Source organism: Mastigoproctus giganteus, chromosome 7 (genome assembly GCF_048544385.1).
Source record: "Mastigoproctus giganteus isolate SK-2022 chromosome 7, ASM4854438v1, whole genome shotgun sequence".
Classification (NCBI taxonomy): Eukaryota; Metazoa; Arthropoda; class Arachnida; order Uropygi; family Thelyphonidae; genus Mastigoproctus; species Mastigoproctus giganteus.
Genome location: NC_143581.1, coordinates 179,518,035 through 179,541,581, shown reverse-complemented (window position 1 = coordinate 179,541,581; position 23,547 = coordinate 179,518,035). Strand labels below are relative to the sequence as shown.

The 23,547-nt window shown below is 38.0% G+C and overlaps 1 protein-coding gene across 2 annotated transcripts in view; it reads right to left on the bottom strand.

Annotated features, from left to right (window-relative positions):
- Positions 1-18,406, bottom strand: part of LOC150083366 (uncharacterized) — a 38,884-nt gene extending 20,478 nt beyond the window's left edge. For both annotated transcript variants that reach the window (XM_090377216.1, XM_090377217.1), the window contains exon 1: positions 17,942-18,406. In XM_090377216.1, the coding sequence (XP_090233342.1) occupies positions 17,942-18,288 (347 nt within the window). In that variant the 5' untranslated portion in view covers positions 18,289-18,406. The remainder of the gene's footprint in view (positions 1-17,941) is intronic.
- Positions 18,407-23,547: the final 5,141 nt, after the last annotated feature.

Genomic DNA, 23,547 nt, shown 5'->3' with positions numbered 1-23,547 from the left:
GGCTGGAGGAGTTCCTGGCAAACTCCCCATCACGGTCCTGAATAAGCCTAACAACCTCCCAACCTTTTGTAACACCATGGGAGAGACAACCATAGATGTGACAATGGCTACCAGAAACATAGCAAGTAATATTAATGGGTGGACAGTGCATGATGCATGGACCACCTCAGACCATCGAGCTATCACCTTCCATCTCAACACAGTTAACCAACCTCCTCTCACAATGCAGATTCAAAGATTCTCCATCCTGAAGACAAACTGGGAGACCTTCATGGCAACACTGACTGCTTAACAACAGAAACATCGCAAAGAACTACTGACCGAACAGGACTCCAACATATTACAAAGAAGAATCACAGCACTGATCACACGAGCTGGCAAAGCGGCAATACCTAAGAAAACTGTGGAGTGGGAACTGCAGCGACTTAGGAAGGAGACCCAAACCAGACGAAAGGCTTTCCAAAGGGCAAAAAGAACCTGGCCGGCTGCGGAAGTAGAGACCATGAGGCAAAATTACAGGACCTCAAGAAACACATACACTGCCCAGATACGAAGAGCCAAACAGGAATGCTGGGAGCACTTCGTTCAGACCACCGGAAATGGCAACCCTTGGGAAATTGTGCACAAAGTTACTACAAACAAACTCCCCAGGGGTGAGGTAGTTGCTGCAACCCGACTCCCAAGTGGAGACACAACTACATGGGCGTGTTCAATAACAAACATCCTAAACACAATCTTCCACCCTGCAGTCCCACTGATAACCCAGGAGCAGAAGCATCAGTGCCAACAAAACAATGCCTATCAGACCCAGGAAGCAGAACCATACTTCACTGAATAGGAACTCACTGATAAAATCAAACAAATGCCCAGGACTAGACCTGCTTGAACCAGAAATGATTAAAGAAGTGGTCGAGATCGCCCCAGACCTGCTCCTCAATCTCTATAACAACTGCCTTTAAACAGGAACCTTCCCAACAGATTGGAAGAAGGCTAACGTAAAATTAATCTTAAAGAACTATTCCAAACCTCCAGGCCCATACAGGCCTATCACCCTTCTCACTGTAGTAAGCAAACTACTAGAACGCCTTCTATACTCCCGACTCTTGAAACATTATAACAGGGCTGGGCTTTCCTCCACGAACCAGTTTGGTTTCAGATGGGGGTCCTCAGCACCTACTGGATAAAGTAGCCACATGCAACAAAAAATACTTCCTCATGATCTCTGTGGAATTCGCCAGGGCATTCGACTCCCTTTGGTGGCCGAGCATCCTGGCGAGGTTCAGGGCTGCTAGTGTTCTGGGAAACCTCTACAATCTCATCCAAAGCTACCTCTCAAACAGAGAAATCACAGTGAAAGCCCGCTTCCAAACACTGACTAGGAACATTTACAGAGGCTGCCCACAGGGCTCAGTCCTGGGCCCTGTGGGCAGCTCAGTACTGTGGAACATCGTACTGGACGGCTTCCTTACCTTAGCGAGGTCAAAACTCAGGTTTTTGCCGATGACCTCATCATTACCATTACGGCAAATTCACAAGCAGAACTGGAAAGCATGGCCAACAACTCCCTGGACAAACTGCAGCAATGGGCTCGACACAATCAGCAGCACATCTCCCCAGCAAAGACCAACTCAATGTTACTCAAAGGCACCTTACAAATCAGACGGCCCCCACAAATAAAGATAAACAATACAACCATTAAATACTCTGCACAGATCAAATATTTGGGTGTGATCCTACACACCAAACTAACCTTCAGGGAGCATATAAAATACATCCGCAAAAAAATCAGATCCTACTCAGCCATGATTGCGAGAGTCACCCGAAAGGATTGGGGCCTCACCCAGCGCACGCTCCATCTTTTCTACAAGGCAGTGTACATCCTCATCATAACGTATGCCGCGGGAGTGTGGTTGCAAAAGGCCACACTCGCTTCCAACAAGCGACTAATAGACTCCACCCAACGAACCATCTACTGTCCATCACCCGTGCGTGCAATACTGTCAGTACCCACGCTCTCCAAGTCATTGCAGGAGTACTCCCACTGGACCTGGAAATAGTCAGATGAGGACTTCTATACCACAATACCAAGGGCATCTCAAAAACCTGCCTGGACTTCACAACAGACCCAGACGCTAATCAGAAAACAGAGAAGAGACTGAACGCGCATCTAATACAGGTGTGGCAGGAGGGATGGCAAAACTCCAGTACTGGGGACATCACGAGAAAATCCATACCTAATGTGACTCATGTATACCCCACATCACCCAACTGGTTCTCCCCTGGCTTACAATCAACTTATCTATTCACAGACCTTGGGGCCATTAATGCAAAGTTATCACTCCTTCGGATCCAAGACGACCCCACCTGTGTTTGCCGAGGATTAGAGAGCTGGCAGCACCTCATGTATGACTGCCAGCTCTATGACGACCTACGCATCACCCTAATCACCAAGATCAGATACCAACCAAGAGGCCTTGAACAACACCTCCTGGACACCAAAGATGAGTACCTAGCGTTCACTGATTTTGCCCAGAAATTGTTTGCAAGACAGAGAGCCAACTACGCCATTGCCCAAAACTGACAACACTCCCAGGATAAATTCAATCCTGACTAAAGTAACTGGATCAGGATAAATCTAAGCCCCAAGGCACATACCTTGACAGTAACCAACGAGAAAAGCCTGGAACTAATAAGGTGAAATGAAAAGGAAACCCCAGTGTCCTATCACAGACGAGACCCCGACTGAGGACAAATGTCAATTCACGAAGTAGGCGAACAGCCTTCTACTATAAACACAACAAAAGAACAGATAAACACTCGGGGATTGCCTGAACGGATGAGACCCCGACTAAAAACAAACTGGATTGGACCATAGGTACATCGACTGTAACAATGAAGAAGGAAAAACAAGAACACCCACGAAGTACACGACTAGTCGCCTACAACCACAAGCAGAACCTGAGGACATCCACGTAGCTGGAACAAAGGGATCCTTGCTCCTGTTCCAGGACAAATACCGGACCGACAACTTGGACAGAGCTGACGTGTGTGACATGCAGCCCAGCTGCTGATGCCACATGGGGATCTGAGCCAGGCAACCTAGCCCAACTCTCTTTAAATTCTAGTGTGGAAGGGCCCCACCCCTCCTTTCCTTCTGGTGAGGCATGTGCATGCCTCACTGATCTACTGGGGTCACCTACTCTATTATCCCCATACTTCTGCCTTACTCCCCAAGTCTACAGTCTCCTCCCCTTCTATCTTTACGCAAGCGTATGCCCCCACACCAAAACATTAAACAACTCCAAATTAACTACGCCCACTTTCGGCCTTTTTACATCTAAGTGATATTTTCTCATGCAATTGAAGACACGCATATATGTACATATTATACACACATATATATTTTATATGTGCGTGTGTATATGTATATATTTTTATATATATATATATATATATATATATATTTTTTTTTTTTTAGGTCCTAGCCACTGAAATCTCAGGAAATTAGGCAGCAGGACCTGCCAGAGTAAAATTAGTCTACTAGGTTCCTGGTCTGCCTCCATGGGGCATAAGTGGCACAATGTTGGGCCTCAGCAGGGGTCTAGCGGCTAAACGACCAGATGAACAACAGTACACGACATAACACAAATTCAATACCCACACACTTTTAAATCTCTGGCTTTCCCAGCAAACTGGCACACCCACAATGTAAGCAATGCAGAGATGGGGGAAACCCCTGGTGCCACTAGATAACACACTTTACCCTTTACCTAAACATCATTGCTGACCAGATACACCCTTTCATGGCAACGGTCTTCCCCTCTGGCGGTGCTGTCTTTCAGCAGGATAATGCGCCATGCTACACCACCCAGATTGTTCGAGACTGGTTCGCAGAACATGAGGAAGACTTCCAGGTATTGCCCTGGCCTCCAAATTCCCCAGACATCAATCCCATCAAGCATCTGTGGTTTGTGTTGGAACAACAACTCCAATCTGCGGCATCTCAACCATGGACCTTACAGGAGTTAAAGGATCTGCTGGTTACATGTTGGTACCAGATGCCACAAGACACATTTAGAAATCTTGTAGCGTCCGTGCCTCACTGGATACGAGCTGCTTTAGCTGCACTTGGAAGACCAACATCATATTAGGTAGGTGGTCATAATGTTTTGGCTCATTGGTGTATACTAAAAAACTAAGGATGGCAGCTAGGCAGGGCACACATTTCCTTCACTTCTAACTATAAGTGGTCTTAGTGGTGCCAATTTTGAATGCAACCAATGTGTCACCTGCAGAGCATCCTATGGGCTAAAAGTAAAATTTCACAGAATTACTTTGGAGCCCAAATGAAATTTTATTTTTATTTATTTATTATTTTTACAAATTCCTAAACACAAAATGGTATTTACAGCTTAGTGCTATGCATGGGTTGAAGGTAGGGGGGAAAATATCGTTCACATTGGACATGAATCTCAGTAGATTGTAATTTTCAGGAAATACATGTAAAAGAAGGTTGTTTCAGCAAGCAAAAGCAGAAAAGACAAATGAGGAAGAGAAATTGTTAGTTCTGTGAGTTTGGAGTTGCACAGTGAATGCATCCTGACTGGATGCAACATGGGTTTGGACAAATTTGGATGAGAGTGGGAAAATTACAGATGTCAATTCAGAAAAACAGTGCCCATGGAGGTATCCATAGAAAAGGCATGTGGCAGAAACTGAGAGCAGAGCATGGAAGACAGAGCAAGAGAGATTAGTCATTAATTAACTTGACTACTCTCTTCTGAATAGAGACCAGAAGTTTAGGGAGCACCACTCCAGATGTGGGAACAGTATTCCACGGTACAGCAGCAGTTGTTTAGAAGAAAAGTAAAGCCATGAGCAAAAAAGATAACCCAGCTTTTTTTAATGCAGAGGAAGCAATATTTGTGATGTTCTTATGCCAGGAAAGGTTAGAAGTCAGGGTAATTCCTAATAGAGATAACTGATCTAGAAATCTGAGTGTCATCAAAGGTAACCATAGAAGCAGTTGACTCTTTATAAGAGAAAAAAAAGACAGGACTGAGTTTTAGGATTAAAGTTAAACTTTCTTTGCCCCACTATAAAATTACCTCCAGTTTTCCATTTTGCGAATTAGTGGTCAATATTTGAAGTTGAGACCATTGGTGCAGGCAAGGCTTCTCAAATTGAAAGGTGGATTGTAGAGTGCTATCGCCAGAAATCAGCAAATAGGATTTCCAGTGTGGAAGATCATTAATATACAAGAAGAAAAGAGTGGGAGAAAGAACTGAACCTCAGGGAACACCAGCATTAGTGAAGAAGACAGAGAGAGAGAGAGAGAGAGAGAGAGAGAGAGAGAGAGAGCCATATACCATCACCAGCAAATGATCAGTCAGAAAAAAAACTGGATATTCAATTGCAATAAACAAATGAGTAAGCCAAAAGATGGGAGCTTGTTTAGAAAACCTTTAAGTAAAACACAATCAAAAGCCTTAGAAATGTTATGGTAACTGCTTGAGTTTCAAACTCTGAATTTGTCAAAAGATGAGTAACTTAAGCCAACATCACCAGTAGATCAAAACTGATAAAATTTATATTGGCAATTAATCAGATTGAAGGATGAGACAGGGTAAGTCGGTGATTGGATATCTCTTGTTACTTTGGAAATGTAAAAGTGCAATGGGGCAATAACTGTGCAGGAAAGATTTGTCACCCTTTTTTGCAATACGAGCAAATTTCCAAGTAGAAGAAAAAAACACCAGTAGAATAAGAAAGTGTAAAAAAAGAGTGACATGGAACAGGAGCAAGCTGAAGTGCACGGTTTTGAAAACAAGTGGAGAGATGCCATCAGGAGCTGGAGCTTTCTTCACACCAAGATTATTCCAAATTCTTCTTACATCCTTCTGTTCAAAAGATCATAGAAGGCATAGAATGCGGTGTACTGGTATGGCAGGGGGCTTGTTTACCAGAATCATCAATACACAAGTTAGTAGAAAAGCATGACTGCTATTGAGTCAGCTTTATATTTAGCTGAGGATGCAATAGAGCCATCAAGTTGTAACAGAGGTGGAAATATAGATGGACAGGAGTTGCAGACAGTAGCTTTGGTAAGGGTCCAGAATGTTTGACTACTATTTTGAAAGTGATCAAAACCTGATCAAAATCAAGTTTAGAGTGATAAAAATGTTTTTCAATTGTTGTGAGCTTTAGTGCAAGCAGAAAATGAAATTAGAGATTTGGATGCAAACCAGATGCAGTATACAACATTATCTTGAACAGCCTTGCCTCATTTATTTGAAAACCAGGGTTTAGATAAAGGACGAGATTTTAGGGTTGATGCAGAATAAAGGATCTCATTCCTACAAGAATAATTTCCCTGACACAATCTGAGCAAAAACTGGATCAGATTTAAAACAGTAATCCAATCAAGGAATAAAAGAATAGAAACCACACAGACAGATCATCTCATTTTTCATTACTATAATGCCAAATAACATAAGGTTGAAGATGCCACAAGAGAAAAAAGTTCCACAGGAGAAGAGACCAACAAGCTGTGATCTGAGGTACCTAGAAGACTAACACTGACCATGTACTTTGAAGAAATGCTGGTGAGAAAAAGGATGAAGATTGTTAGGCATATGGTTATGACTACCTGGTATTCTGGAATAAGCCTCAGCATTTTAAACAGATGGATCTGTTTAATTTTGAAAAGAAAACAAGACAGCTGCTGTTATAAACATTAAAATCAGCAAGTAAAATTACCTCACTGTTAGGAAAGTTATACTGAGAAAGTAATTTCAAAGAAAGGAAGTCAGAGTGAATATGGAAGAATGATAGAAGCAAAAGATGAATTTGACAGAATGGAGTAGCAAGAGTTAAAGTCAGAGGTGATCAAAAAGATAGTTTCAAATCAGGAAGTCTCTGACAAGGAACAGAGTGGACATATACACAAGTACCACCTTTGAAACAAAGGAATCATGGAGCAAATAATTAAGAAAACAGATGTGTAATGGTTACGGAAACTAACAACTGGAATTTTGTCAGAAAAGTAAGTGAGGCTTGGCAGATTGTAGACAGAAATAGACATCACTGAGACAACATATATATTTGTGAAAAAAATTAGGAAGTTGTTGGGAAGCACAGATCTTTTTTGCAGATAAGTTTGTTCTATTAGTTTGATTATTCATGATGCAATAGTAGATAGAGTGAATATGCATGATTCAAAAAATTTTTGGATATGGCATATAGACGGAAAGAATATACCAAACTCCATGACAATGATGCCTCTCACATACAAACTAGTCAGACTTCTCTTATCATTAGCTGTCCAAGTAGAGGCAGTGAGCTGATCTAGATGCCTCCAGATTCAGTCCAGTGGGTTATCTGCTGGTAAGCCTGTGAAAACTGTTTTAAAGCTGTACCCTCAAAATGTAAGGAATACTGGATCCTACCACATGATGCTTACCATAACCTCAAAGGACATCACTCTTATTACAAGATGGAAGAGTTATGGGTTGCCAGACAGACTATACTTTGCTCTGGAGACTAAACATCGGTTTCACCACTTCAAGCCTACAATGGGCAAAGTGGTAGTATTGCACCAACTGATGAGAGTCATCTACAACTTAGTATTGTCTATAACACAGAAGGGGAGGCATTCCTCTGGTGTAGATGCCAGATCTTTGACTGCTGCTTATACTGGTTTAACATTTGGGTAGTTGCCTCCAAAATATACTAGGTGAAGTGTGCAGAATGACCAGATTTCCCCAAAATTTGGTCCACCTGACTCACAAATGGCACCCAAATATCAGTTTCCTCAGTGTTTTAGGTTACCAGGTAGCAAGCTGTAGCTGCCATAGCCTGTATCATAGTGGACTATCTGCATTGCACTCTCCACCGATCTAGTTCAAGGATGCTATGTCATTTTCAATTCTAGTTAATCTAACTTCGCAATTTTGAGAACTTTGTTCTTTAGGAGATACATATAACAAGTTATTAACACATTCAGAAACTCAATGGTGAAGTTTATACTGGACAACTGATTGAATATTGAAATTTTGTGAAATATTTTTTGATGGCACTATTTCTGTAAAGAAGTAAAGCCTAAAAAAAGCACTAAAATTTACTGAAAAATTTTTGAACTGCCATTAAGTGAATGCTTATTTCCATGTTATGCATAGTATACTTGGCATATTCAATAAGAAAACACTAAAACTTGAATATTCCAAAAATTGCATAAGAGGTCACGAGTTACATGGATTAGACAATCGAAATTATGAAATTATGCATTGGAAAACTGTTCCCTCAATTGCTTGCACTTCAACAATCACATTCTGGATTAAAAAATGAAATCATAAAAGGATGAAATAAACTGATGTGCAATAAATGACTTTTAAATGCTTAGAAAAATTGAACCATTGAATAAATTTGAATAAACAAAACAAGATGCTTTTAGAAATACAGTAAACTCTTGCTAAACCAGATTAATTTGGGGGGGGGGGAAGTCATTCGGATTAATAAAGCAAAAGATAGCCCTAAAAGACAAAAAAAAAACTTAGAATACAAATAAATGGAAACTAAATTAGCAGTACTGATGAAAATAAATAAAAAGAATATATCACTGTAGAACCTTTATTTAAAAACTATAAAAAGACAATACATTTATCCATCAATAGATGACTCAGACGTACTTGTTTTTGGAAGTAATAATGCAGGTTTGAAGAAACTGTCAAGTTTTGTCTGAACAGACCTTTGCTGCTGTTCTTTAATTAGAATCTCCCTCACAGTTCTTAGGTGTTCATAATACCCCTGCAATTTTGATTTGTTGAAAAGTCCACAAAATTGATTACTGAATCAATGCCATTTCTTGAAGAGCTAAGAATTTTCTTCTTAATTGTAGATTCTTGTAGTTCATTCTGGATGAACCCTTCTCCTTCCATAGCAGAATCCTGCAGCAATTTCTTCCTCTCTCCAGGATCTCCTTCTAGTTCAAGCCAATCTTGGATATTTTCTTGCATTATTTTAGTCTCGCCAGCTACCCTCAACGTAGTCTGAAAACCCCCTGGCTCTAATCCCTTAAAGTCAATATCATCTGTATTTTGTAAGTTTTTTCCAGCCATTCACTAAAGTTTCCCCTTTTAGTGTCCCTCCATGCATTGGCCCAGTTGAAGATTGCAGACCTAATACTGTATAATTTGATATTTTTGCTCTGGATTTCCAGCATCCTTCTTCATCTTGTGTCATTATCTTCATCCATTCTGTCTTCCAACACTACCATCACCTCATCAAGGAACTTTGTGCTTGGTGCTTGTAGAGCCTCTTGCAGGCCATAATATGTTATTTGGTTTTTAGGAGCATTAGCAACTAAGGCCATATTGCTCCGGGATATTCGGTGGTCATTCCCTGACCTTCTGCATCTTCCGTATTTGGTGGTGACGGGCTCGAACCCCAGTCTAATCAAGAGGAGTGTGCTACGCACTGCTGCTCCTTCCCACCTGGCTATGAGGCACCTAGGCCATAATAATCCCTTGGTCCATGGGCTATATTAAGGCAGTTGTGTTTGCAGCAAAGCCAAGCACTTTATTTTGCCATCCTTACTGGACATATTTTTGATATCCGGATGTGCAGGGCATTGTCAAGGATTAGAAGTGCTTTAATCTGGTAATCTGAAAATTTCAACCCTTCTTTCTGTTTGGGTATGAAGTGGTCATGGAACCAATTCTTTTAATTTCTTGTGTGAACCAAGCATTTTGGCAATATGCACATACAGTTTTTTAGTGCCCTTGAATTCTTAGCCTTGCAAACCACAGCAGACTTCAGCTAATGAGTGCCATCTGCACTGGCACAAAAGTGCTGAAAACTTCTTGCTCTTTTTCCACCCTGGTGTTGACTGCTCTGCTTTTTTTTTTTTTTTTTTTTTTGTTTTTTTGGTTTTTTAGGAGCATTAGCAGCTAAGGCCATATTGCTCCAGGAAATGCGGTGGTCATTCCCTGACCTTTCCGCATCCTCCGTATTTGGTGGTGACAGGCTCGAACCCCTGTCTAATCAAGAAGCGTGTGCTACACACTGCTGCTCCTTCCCACCTGGCTACGGAGGCACCTGACTGCTCTGCACGTGGCTTGTGTATTTTCTGGTAGACCATGCCAAAACAGTCCCATTTCATCAGCTTATATATTTGAGAATAACAAAGACCTGATTGTATTATTATTTCATTTCATTTTTTTCTAAATGGCTCATCAGCACTTAGGGCTACACCACAAATTTTTATATTAGTGATACTTTGCCTTTGTCTAAATTGCCACAGCCATCCTGAACTGCAAGTAAAATTGTGTAGCCTGCAAATGTTTTGCAAACTTTTCTGCTGCTGCCTTTAGCTCAACACTACACATGCCAATGCCACTTGATCATTGATGTGAATACCACTTCTTTTGGCTTTTTTAATGTCTATCTATTTGATACACTGCTTTTATCACTCCAACATCGAATTTTAACACAAATGCCTTTATAGATTGTTTTTTAATATCTAACACAGTCTGTTGGCCAATACCAAATTCTTCAGCAATATTTTTTCCAGGTAACCCATTTTCAAGTTGTTCTATCACTTCGAGCTTGTTAATGATAGTAAAAGTAATGTGTTTTCTTTTTATTCTACTTTTCAATTCTTTAGAACCCATAATTATATGTATAAAAATATATTAACTTACATACTTATATATGTACAGTATAAAGAAGTATGCAAATGAAGCGATATAAGCAGTCTCTCTCTCTGTGCACAGTCAGAGTGACTCATCTACTTCCTAAATCCTGTGTTTTTCAAAGTACTCAACTATGAACAGAATTTTGCATATTTCGATCTGGATTATCCGACATCCGGATTAACAGTAACCAGATTAGCAAGGGTTTACTGTATGTATAAAGATGTTACTAATATGGGATTTCAAACTGGCAAAGACTTAGTTTTGTTTTAAAATTATTTAAGAAAGGCTGAAACGGGAATGACAACCGGTTTAATATATCTTGTTACAGTTGGTGGTGGTTGTTTTAAAAGTTTTTATTTCAAGAGTAGACCTTTGAAAGTGAATGGCTTTTTTGTTTACCATTTCACACACAATTGAAATGATGAAGGAATTTGGAAATTAATGTTAGGTGGCCAGATGAACAAAACCATCTGTATAAAAACCATTACTATAAATTTAATGTGTAAATATTTTCATAAGGTAAATCAATAGGCATATGATTTTTTATTTTTATTTTATTTTCCAAATTCATATCAATTGTGTCATGCTTTTTTATAACATTCCAGTGTAATTATATTATTTTGCATCATTTCTTTGATAGCACAAATGGCATCACAAAACATTTTTCTTAAAAACAATGCAGTTTTAGAGGGGGAAAAAAAAAAAAAGAAAACAATATTTGATTCCTTTTGATGTCAAAAACCCACCCACTACAGAATAGTGATATGCAATTTTGAATCACCCTGTGTGTTCATGGGTAAAATGAAACTGCATATATATCAATGCTTTATAATAAATAATATAGGTCAGCAATGGCAAACTTTTTCCAGCCTGCATGGCAAAAATATACTGAAAAAAATAATTTTTTTAACAAAACACGGAAAAAAGATAAATAAATAAAACTCACTAAATAGTCTTTACTGATATTACAGAAAGGTAACAATCTTGCAAGTTTCTAAATGAGAACTTTGCTCTTGCATAGTTTTTCACAATTTCTACTTATGGTTTTCACTGCTAAATGTGACAGACAAACTACATACTTGGCTTCAAATACAAAGCACTTTTTTATGGTATAAATTATTTATACAAGTGGCCCATGTGACAGTCATGTGTTCCTAAGCATACCACAAGTGCTGACTATTAGTTCGCCATTGCTGACATAAGTAATGGTAAGGTCATATAATAGATAACATAGGTAATGGTAAGTGAAATAAACAAATACACAGCAACTCTACAAACAAGATTGAAGTTGCCTTGACAACAAAACCATACTACACAGAACAAAACTGTTTAGTTACTGTGAATGCATTTTGTTGCTCAGCATAAGCTAATAATGAACATCCTCATTGCAACTCCCACCCAGATTCATTCTATCAGACAAATTCCAGATTCATTCTATTGTGAATGTGTTGTGTTGCTCAGCATAAGCTAATAATGAGCATCCTCATTACAACTCCCACCCAGGTTCATTCTATCAGAAAAATTAAATGTTATGTTTAAATTACTGACATTCATCAGTAGTTAACAGAAACTTATGGAGAAAATGTATGAATTTCCAGAGTGTAGCAAAGTGGTGCATGCATTTTACAAAGGGAGGATTTAGCATCCACAATAAAAATTGAATTGTAAGACCATATGTTATTGATGAACCTGATTCAGAGAACTGATGAAAGAATGCAGGAGGTGAACAATTCCTGATCTTAACAACGTTTCTCCAATATTTCAAGGTCACTGCTTCATTGAATTGTAAAATACCACCTAAATTGCCACAAATTGTGTGTCAGAAGAAAATGTTAACTGATGCTTACAAAGTAAACAAGGGACAAGCACATTAGATTTCCACAGCATTACATAGAGAGTGATTCTTTGTTAGAATAATGACCAGCAACTGAAACCTGGGTCAGCCATTGCACCCTAGTGAGTAAATACCAATCACTACCAATCAGAAGCAAACAGACTCACCTAGAACAAAGAAATTCAAACAATTTCGGGGAAAAATATTATGGCTACTATTTTCAGGGACAGATGTTTCATGGGTTGGATTTATGCCACAAAATTAAATAACAAACATTAACACACAGTATTTATGAAAAGCTATTCAGAAAAAAATCTGCAAGGGCTGGGAGTTTCCACTTTATTATTATGTACTGTGAATGTTAGAGTCCTAATGAAGTGACCACTCAGTGTGGATATATGTATTACACACACTATATGCTCAAAAGTATTTGGACACAAAGATAAACACACAGGTGGGTGCAGAAAGAGAGCTTTAATTAAAAAACCCAACACAAGGCAGGGCCATCTTTGTCCAGTGTAATAGCCTCAATCCTCTTAGGCATACTTTCTACCGACTTCTGGTAGTGTCAGTTGGAATAAGACTCCCATTTGGGACTAAACCTAATCCAGTGCTTCAATTCATCCCACAGGTGTTCAAGTGCATTAGAGGACCACGCTCTGAGCTGGCCACTCCAACTTTCTGATGTCACTGTCCATAAACCAGTCCTCTGAGGTTCACACTACATGAAATAGTAAGTTTTTGTACTGAAAATGAGCAGGGCCTATATCCATAGTACTGCTCACACTGTAGCAGTACTATATCCATAGCACTCTACAGTATGAGCAGTGCATAATTATTAAACATCCAAGTAGGTTGCAGATAAGCACATAATTGCTCAAAACATCCAAGCACTAGCACAAAGTCCAATCTGTCCAAAACACTTCCAAAGCATCAGACCACCTCCAAACTTCACGGCCAATACACTCCGACAAGAAGTGCTCTCCAAACTATCTTCATACCCAAAAACACTGCACAGAATGAATTGTGTAACGAGATTCATTATTCCATAACACCAGCCACTATTAGAGATCACATGAATATCAAGAATGACCACTCCAAATAGCATTCTGCACTGGTGACTGTGACATATGGCTTATGTACAGATGCCCTACTGGTGAACAATGAAGCTCTAGAGATGGATGTTCCTGTGGCCTATCAGACTTGCTCTGTGATCTTTCCTGCAGATGACATACGTGATTCATGAACTAACCTCTTTATGGGTGCTAAATATTCTGTAAGTTTGTGAGGCTGTCTAGACGTTTTATTTTTATTTTGGTATTGTCCATCTTCCAAAAAAAAAAATATATGGAACAAGTTACAAACTCAGAGCTGATGGGAAAAGACAGATACATCAGCCCTCCCTATTGATAAAATACAATATACAAAAGCTTAAGTTCGTTTGCCTGATTTGGTTTGGCTTACAAAACACAACCTAATATCTGCTACAGTAGATTTCGGAAGGTTTGGATGAGTTGCAGTTACACAGATGTGATTGATTCTGCATTGAGCCACCACCCCAAACTGAATCTATGGCCCATACTAGCTTCTAACCTACTGCTATTGCACAGGCAGTCCCAGGAGATTTATAATGGTAGATTTGAGCAGAGCAAATGTGCATGCACTAGGGACTTTGAACAGCACACTATTCAGGGTTGGTGGGGGTTTTCCAAATACTGTATATATACGTGCACACACAAGAAAGTAAATGATATTCAAAGTGCACAGTTCCAGATTTCTTGACATGTTGCTAACAATACCAAATAATGTACCCACTTGTGTATTTCAGTACGAGAGTTACATCAGCAAGCAAGCTTATACATGAAGTGTCATTATAAAGGAGAAAAATATACGGAATAAGTTACAAACTCGGAGCTGATGGAAAAAGACAGGTACATCAGCCCTATTGATAAAATACAATATACAAAAGCTTAACGTAGGCCTGACGTAGCCCAGTGGTCAGGAGCGAGAGTGCATAGCACGCGTTCCTTGAGTGGACCGGGGTTCAAGCCCGTGACTACTAAATACGATAAATATTTGTATTGACGATTTATTGTAAACTCTACTGACTTGGTTGTCGTGCCGGAGTATAAACAGAAAATTTATTTATTTATTTTTATTAAGTTGGTTGCCTGATAATAAGCTTACAAAACACAACCGAACAAACCTACACAACCCAAAATAATCTGTAGAATCCTCCAAAACAAAGTAGGTATGGGCTCTGATTGGGTGGAGATAAATACACAGCACAACCCTAGTATCCAGTAACAAGAGTCAATTCCTGGCCTCTAAGCTGTGTTGGGACTGAGTGTGTATGTGGGGAAATGTAGTGATATTAGTTACAGATGAGCATGACTGTTGCAGACCACTATCCCAGCAGATCTCCTGGGGAATACTCTCTACTGCTGGACTTCCTTATGATGAATTGGTGTTTCAGCTGCTGCCCCACCAAGGATGGGAGGGAATACTCCTGTTATTGGAATATTCCATTGGATTCCCAGGAACTCCAGAGAGCGTTTATGTTGCTGGTAGTCTGTCTGTCTTCTTCTGTGGTGGCTGGATGAAGACAGTCAACTGGGGTGGGGGAAATGACATTTAAATTTATTTCAGTTGAATTCGAGGAGAGGCTGGATTGCATCCACCAGGCCTGCACAAACTTCCCAAATTTTTTTTTTTTTGTTATTGATGACTGCTAAAATGTTGGTGTTATGGGTGTCGGCTGCATATTGTTCAAAGATGTGGTGGTTTGTAATGTCAATGACTTCCAGGTCCTTCAGTGTGAGAGCCACAGTGTTCTTACATGTGCAATTCTAAGTGTTGATTAAACTACCTGATGTAAGCTTTCCCACAGTGGCAGTCCATCTGGTAAACAAAATCCCAGGATTGTAGTGGGGTGGAGAAAACTTGCCTGCTTCTTATTTCTAGTAAAGTGAATTTTTTTGTGTTATAGTTTCCAGCCACCTTGGTGATTTTCTCCTCAATTAGAAAGGAGAAAAATCACCAAGGGTGGAAGAACAAAATTAAGGGGGAAGGGTATTATGATGGACTGCCATTGTGAAAACTTACATTGAGTAATCCTATCACTACAAAGAATTGAACATACAAAAACACTCCAGGACCCTCAGATTGGGAGACCTAGAAGCCAGTGACATACACCACATTTCTGAACATGCAGCTGATGCCCATAACCCAAACTTCCTAACAGTCATCTGCAACAAAAATTGCATGGATTTTGTGGACACCTAGTGGATGTCACCCCCTCCTTGAGCTTCTACAGAAATAAAGACATAATACCACACAAACTGGCAAGTTATTTTCAAGAAAGCATTAAACGTTCTCCTAACAACAGAAAGAGAATACAGACAAGAAACCACTCCCTCCAGAGGTCCCAGATCTCCCCCAATGGAATGCTTCCACAATAGAAATGCTCTCCTTCCAAGGGGAGGCAACAACAGCAGCATCATCAATCCATAAGAAGGGCTGTATAATACAGAGGGTCTCCCTCACACACATACACAACAAATTGAAGCTCCCCACCCCAGATCTGCCAGGATAATGAACTATAATAATTGAGATCATCCAAAACTGACATCACCAGACTACCCCCCCCCCTCAATTCCAACAGCTCCAATTCTATAAATCAGCTATTACTACTGAGTTCTAGGACTGTCTAGGTTTGTACACCCAAGTGTCAATAGGGGTTGTATTTTGTAAGCCTGTTAATCAGGAAAACCAGGTAATCATCTGAATATTTTATCAGCAGGGCCCACTTATCTGACCTTTTCCTAAATAAGTCCTAAATAATTTCCTCTTTCTAGATACTTATATTTTCCTGTTATTTTCTTTCATACTTCAGCCTAGAAGAATCCTCTCTTCTTTCTTTGTCTCTTTCCTATTCTAACTTGTGCACTTCTTATACTCTTCAACATTCACACTGCTGAAGTGTATAACCCCGGGGGCTCACATCTGGTGAGTATGGGCTTGGCACACCCAGGGTCCTGAGCTGGATATCATCATTCTTCTCTTTCTTGGTGATTCCCTTCTACTTTTGACTCTCTCTCTCTCTCTCTCTCTCAGGGTTACCCGGGAACTTTTTTTTTTTTCCTGGTGCAGCATAAGCCTCAGGCTTCCTTGCATCATATGGATATTAATAATAATAATAATAATTAGTACTAGGGGGAATAAATTAAAATTAAGAAAAGACAGATGTAGAACAGATGTGCGGAAATTTGCCTTTAGCCAGTGGGTGGTGAATTGCTGGAACAAACTTCCATCTGTCATTGTGGAAGTTGATAGGTTAAATAAATTTAAGGAGGAACTGGACAGGCATTTGGAGGGAATGGTGTGATTTTTTTTTTTTTTTTTTGGCTGATGCTGCATAAGCTCATACACTTGCTTTCTTGCATCACATGCCACTACTACTACTTGGCAAGAAGAGTTAAACTTGCAGTGCTACACAGTAGATCTCTAGCCTGGCTCCATATGCCAGGAATGGTAATTAGTCTGTTTCAGCTGGCTGGAGTGGACTAGGCGAAGTAGCCAGTCCATTCCAGCATAACCCAACACCACACTATATTGATTGGTCTTTATGTTTATGGTATCTACACATAATAACATGGAGTTGCCAAAGTTCGGCCGCATACACCAATAAATATATAAAGCCCGGAAAAATGAGAGAGGTGGCCCTCAAATCATCGACTAAACCACATCCGCAAAACAATGTTTTATAAACAAAAAAAAACAGGAATTTCTTTACATAAAAAAATTTTTTCGACGATGCGACTTTTTTCTTATTGGAACATTTCAGAAAATCGGTATTTTCTTCCCTAAATATGCAAACATTTCTGCTCAAATTAATATAAGGGTACAGGCCAAACAAGCAACAGTATTAATTCTGATTTCAGAATTAAATAGCTAAACTTCTTATCCTATGATGTCTGTCTTCTTAACTCTTATCAGTCCATTACAGAGGCCACGAAACAAAAAACAGAAGGAACAGAAGATAATAATATGGCTTGCAATGATAACTGCAATTCGAAATAATAAAATAACGCTAGTCAACGTGCCGGACTACTCTACACCGTACCAGCTGCAAACGACTCGTCATAAAGACGAATTTTTCATAATTTCAATTTTAAAATGAAAGTTTATATATATATATATATATATATATATATATATATATATATATATATATATATACACACACACACACACACAACTGTAGCACTGAGCCAGCCCATTTGCCAAAAAACACCCACTGAATAAATATTAATATACTATGTTTGCAAACATTTCAGTTTGAAAGGGATAAACAAATCAGTGTTTTATATATCAGATCAACGTTTTATATTTCTACAGCGAAAAATTTTACCTCACGGCTTTAATTACAAAGTACAGAACGACGACTGACATGACAGAAACAATGACATAAAACGTCCGTTTAACTGCACCGTTGTTCAAATTTGACATCCAGGCCGGAGACTGACGCATTAATCTGTCTTCGGAAGACCCTGTAACATTGACATGAGAATCGTTCCTTCCTGAACTTGTATCAGTTTCTTCTGCACTAACCGATAAAACATTATAAATGGATTTTGGAGTTTTTTCAATTGAAGGAGTTGTGGACGGTGACGCAATTGCAGATTCGCTCGAATTTGCCTTACCCGATAGTGCAGTTTCTAGGAAAATAAACAACAAAACTATTAAGCCGTGGAGCATTTCAAAAACTTTTGTATGAAGCAAGCTAGAACAGAACAAAACCTAAAGGCGAACTGCAAAACATAATCTCTGGATTACAATCATACGAGAATTCACAGCATTACTTGCGCAACATCAAAGCAATCATAATCTCAAATGCAGCTGCTCGAGCAGAGGACTCAATACGCATGACATAGGGGTTCGTGGTGACTGGGGGGGGGGAAGAATAATTGGGCGCCACTAAACGGAAATTTTAAAAATTAAGAGTTAAAAAACAATGTCCAGATACTAGGGTGTTTATAGGATATGATATTATTTCAGATCATTTTTTAGTGGCTTCAAAAATAGAGTTATGGGCTAAATGGAAGAAGAGAAAATCTATTAAAGAGGGGAAGGAGGAGTTGGATTATAAAGTATATCTACTTCAAGAAGAAAGTATACAAAATTTATATGAAAAAAGGATTAAAGACGAAATAAGTAAACATCGGAGAGAGAACAAATAGAAGAAGAATGGAATAATATACGAAATATAATTCAAAAGATAGCAAAAGAGCCACTAGGACAATTCAGGAAAAACTATGAGAAGAGGGGGATAAAGATATGGAATGAAGAAATAGCTAAAGCAGTACAAGATAAATATCTTAAATATATATCTCAAAACAGGACAAGTGAGAATGAAGAAATATATAAACAAGAACGCAATACAACTGAAGATATAATAAGGAAGACTAAAGCAGAGTCATGGGATAGATTTATAAACACAATAGAACATGACGTTCATGGAAGACAAAATTTGCATATAAAATGATGAAACACTTGAATAGCACAGAGAAAGAAACTTCAAGAATAAATATAATAAAGGAAGACCAATGGAAAAAACATTATGAAGAATTGTGGAAAGACCCAACATATCAAACAGAAGAGATACAATTAGACCCAATTAGTGATATAGATCCGATAATGAAGATATGATATGTAAATATCATATCGAGGTTACATATCATATCCTCGATATATATATCGAGCATATGATATGTAAATGAAAAGAAGAAATTAATACAGGTATATATCTAAATACAAAGAATAGGATTAAAACACTGTTATTTGCAGATGATCAAGTAATTATTCAAGATAGTGAAGATAATTTACAAAGGAAAAGGCATTGAAAGCTACAAAAAATAGGAAAGCAGTAGGAATGGATGGCATAAATGCAGAACTGATCAAGTATGGAGGAAGTTTTTTAAAAGACAGGTTACTAAATTTATTTAATAAATGTTGGGAACAATATAAAATACCAGAAGAATGGAAGATAGCAAAAATTATTTCAATATTTAAAAAAGGAAATAGAAATGATACAAAGAATTATAGAGGGATTAGCGTACTAAATATAGTATATAAAATGTATAGAAAAATAATAAATAATAGAATTAAAATTATCTTTGATGAAATATTAATAGAAGAACAGGCAGGATTCAGAAAAGGATGATCATGTACAGATAATATATTTATATTAAGACAAATAATAGAAAAACGAAAAGAGTTTAATTTTGAAACGCATTTAGCATTTATAGATTATGAAAAAGCATTTGATCGAGTAAACAGACGAAAACTATGGGACATATTGAGTAATAAAGGATACCCAAAACATCTTACAAAAATAATACAGAGTTTATATCAAGGAACAAAAATAGTAATAGATACAGGTAATAAATTAACAGAAGAAAGTATAATAAATCAAGGAGTTAGACAGGGATGTAGCATTTCACCAACGCTGTTTAACATATATATATCAAGGATATGATATGTAAATGAAAAGAAGAAATTAATACAGGTATATATCTAAATACAAAGAATAGGATTAAAACACTGTTATTTGCAGATGATCAAGTAATTTTTCAAGATAGTGAAGATAATTTACAAAGAGCAGAATTTATATTAAACCAAATAACAGAAGAATATAAAGTTAAAATATCAAAGATGAAAACTAGAACAATGGCTTTTAAAGGGTGAGAACAAAAATCGTTATAGAAATAAAATATTAGAACAAGTGAAACATTTTAAATATCTACGATGTGATATTATTATTATTATTATTCATAAGGTGCAAGGAAGCCTGAGGCTTATGCTGCACCAGTCAAAAAAAAAAAAAAAAATCCCGTGTTACCCTGAGAGAGAGTCAGAAGTAGAAGGAAATCAGCAAGAAAGAAGAATGATGATATCCAGCTCAGGACCCTGGGTTTGCCAAGCCCATACTCACCAGATGTGAGCCCCTGGGGTAACATATAACATATGATGTCGAAGAAGATATGAACCAGAAATTGGCGAAATTTCAAAATATATGTGGAACAATAAAAAGAACTCTGGCTAAGAAAACAAGGAAAGAAACACAATTGAAATTTTACAAAGTAATGGCAATACCAACACTTCTTTATGGTTCTGAAACATGGATACCGAAACAAAGAGACATTAATATAATACAAGCTGCAGAAATGAAATTTTTAAGATATCTTAAAGTATGTACAAAATTAGATAAAATACCAAACGTAAATATTAGAAAGGAATTAAAGATTTACTCAATTAATGGAAATATTATAGAATATATACAAAGATGGAAAGAACATGTAGAAAGAATGAAAGATAATAGATTCCCTAAAAAATTAGTTTATACATAGAGCAAAAAGAAAAAGAGACAGGGGAAGACCAAAGAAAAGATGGGCAGACCTCTTCGAGATCGGAACAGGCGGATCGCCTAATCCATGAAGGAAGATAAGATAAGATAAAAGAGTTAAAAAATAATCTCACTAAAAATTATTTTCCATAAAATGGAACACACGAACATAACGATTTTCGACGTCGAAGGATACCAGCTATATTATTGGAAGCGGTGTGACCGGAGCCGAGTTTCACCCCCGGTGAAATAAAATTTCTCCCCAGCGAAAAATAGTAATTTTTATTTTATTATACGTTCAAAGACTGCGGAGGTTGATATTTTCGTCACATTTTTTTGTTTAATTTTAATTGAAATTTTTTCCTTATTGTGCTCTTTAGGGGCCATATTATCAGATCACACCATGTTACAATTATAAAACACAAATTCAATAAATTTATATCAAATAAATTCAACACAAAAATCTCAGAAACTTAAGTGGTGTACTCGTTAGCTGGTATACAGCGAAAATAAATCACTAAAATTCAAAAGACACGAAATTTTCAAAAAAATTAAAAAGACAATATTTCTGTCTGCACAAATTGTAACTAAAAGCTTCTATTTCAAGTGTCGCCATTTTCATTTTATGGTTCCCTTTATTTTCACACAAACCATCTCTTGATACAAACGGTCTACTTGCGACTAATTCTTTGTTTGTATATCGCAGACAAGTCCTACTGGTTCGTAGAAGTGAGTAGGTTCGCCTCAATTGGTCCCTCAGTGACGGATGCTATTGTAATTAGAAAGTGTCCCGCGAGTTCCAGTACAAGGGCTAATCGATATCTGTGCAGACAGAGGAGGGTACTGCAGGCACTATTTCAATCGTTGTCAGTTTCAATTTATGGTTTTCAGATTCCATTTCTTTGTTTTTTTTCTTTTAACTGCAAGAGTCTCTTTCTGATTAATTCTTACTTTGAATACCGCACACAAGACGGTTTGGTCGCAGCTTAATATTTTATAATCTTTTTTTTTTATATTGCAAGAAGATACATTTAAAAAGCCAGAATAAGTCATTGCAAAAATTGATAAATAAAGAGACTGATACATATGTAAAGAAAAAGCAAAGAAGAATAAGATTATTATAATCTTTCATGTTTGATTACAATTCCAATGATTTGTTTGCAAATTTTAATCGGTAATTTTCATATTATTAAACTGTCAATATTAGCATTAGCATAAGCATTTTAGCATTAGTAGAGACATAGGATGCAGCTGCTCACATCTGGTGAGTATGGGCTTGGCACACCCAGGATCCTCAGCTGGATATCATCATTCTTCTCTTTCTTGATGATTCCCCTCTACTTTTCTCTCTCTCTCTCTCTCTCTCTCTCGAGGTAATTCAGAAATTTTTTTTTTTTTTTTTTTTGGCTGGTTCAGTATAAGCCTCAGCCTTCCTTGCACCATATGGCTAATAATAATAATAATAAAAGAAACAAATTTATGCAGCATAAGCCAAAAAAAAAAAACCGCTCCCATTTCACCACTCCGTTCGTTCCAAATACTAGTCCAGCTCAGCCTTAAATTTACTTAGGCTATCAACTTCCACAATAAAAGATGGAAGTCGGTTCCACCTATCAAATATCCGCTGGCTAAAGGCAAACTTCCCCACATCTATCCTACAACTGTCTTTCCTCAATTTGAATTTATGACCTCTCACGTGATTATTCTGAGCAAGAGGAAGACTCCCATCAGCATTGAGCATGCTCAAACCATTTAAGGCTTTATGCACCTAAATCAGATCACCTTGCAGGTGCCTAGTCTCCAGATTGTAATAGGCAAAACTTAAGACTTTCTTCCTAAGAGCAACCCTTCGTTCCAATCACTAATCTTGTTGCAGTTCTCTCTACTCCAAGAGATAACTGCAACAAGATTAGTGATTCGAACTGACAAGACACCATGAGATACCCTTGCAGCCGTCTGCACTGCTCAAAAAACTTCATATCTGCCTGCACAATTACCCCCAGATCCTTTTCGTTCTCTTCCACTGTCAGTGTACTATCACAGAGTTGATACGTCACTTTGGGGTTGCTGCTTCCTATATGTACAACTTTACATTTGTCAATGTTAAACTTCATTTGCCACCTCGCAGCCCATCTGCTCAACTTTTCTAGGTCCTGTTGCAGCAGCGTACTGTCATTAGTGGCCTTAACAACCCTGTCAACCTTCGTATCGTCTACAAACTTGGATATTAAGCTTGATATACCATCATAAATATTATTTATAAATACAGAAAACAACAATGGACCCAATACAAAACCCTGAGAGACTCCACTAATAATATTAGTCCATGAAGAGCAGTGTCCATTGATTACCACTCTCTCTGTCTTCTGGCACTCAACCATCCCTTTATCCATAGCAGCAATTTGCTTCCAATGCCACACTGCTGCAATTTCTGCAGCAGTCTTTCATGTGCAACAGTATCAAAGGCTTTTCTAAGATCCAAATATATGATATCAAAGTTATTCTTTGCATCCAGTTTCTTTATGACTACATCATAGTATCCAATCAAATTAGTCAGACAAGACTTCCCCTTAACAAACCCATGCTGTGTCCAAGCTATAACTGAAGTCTTG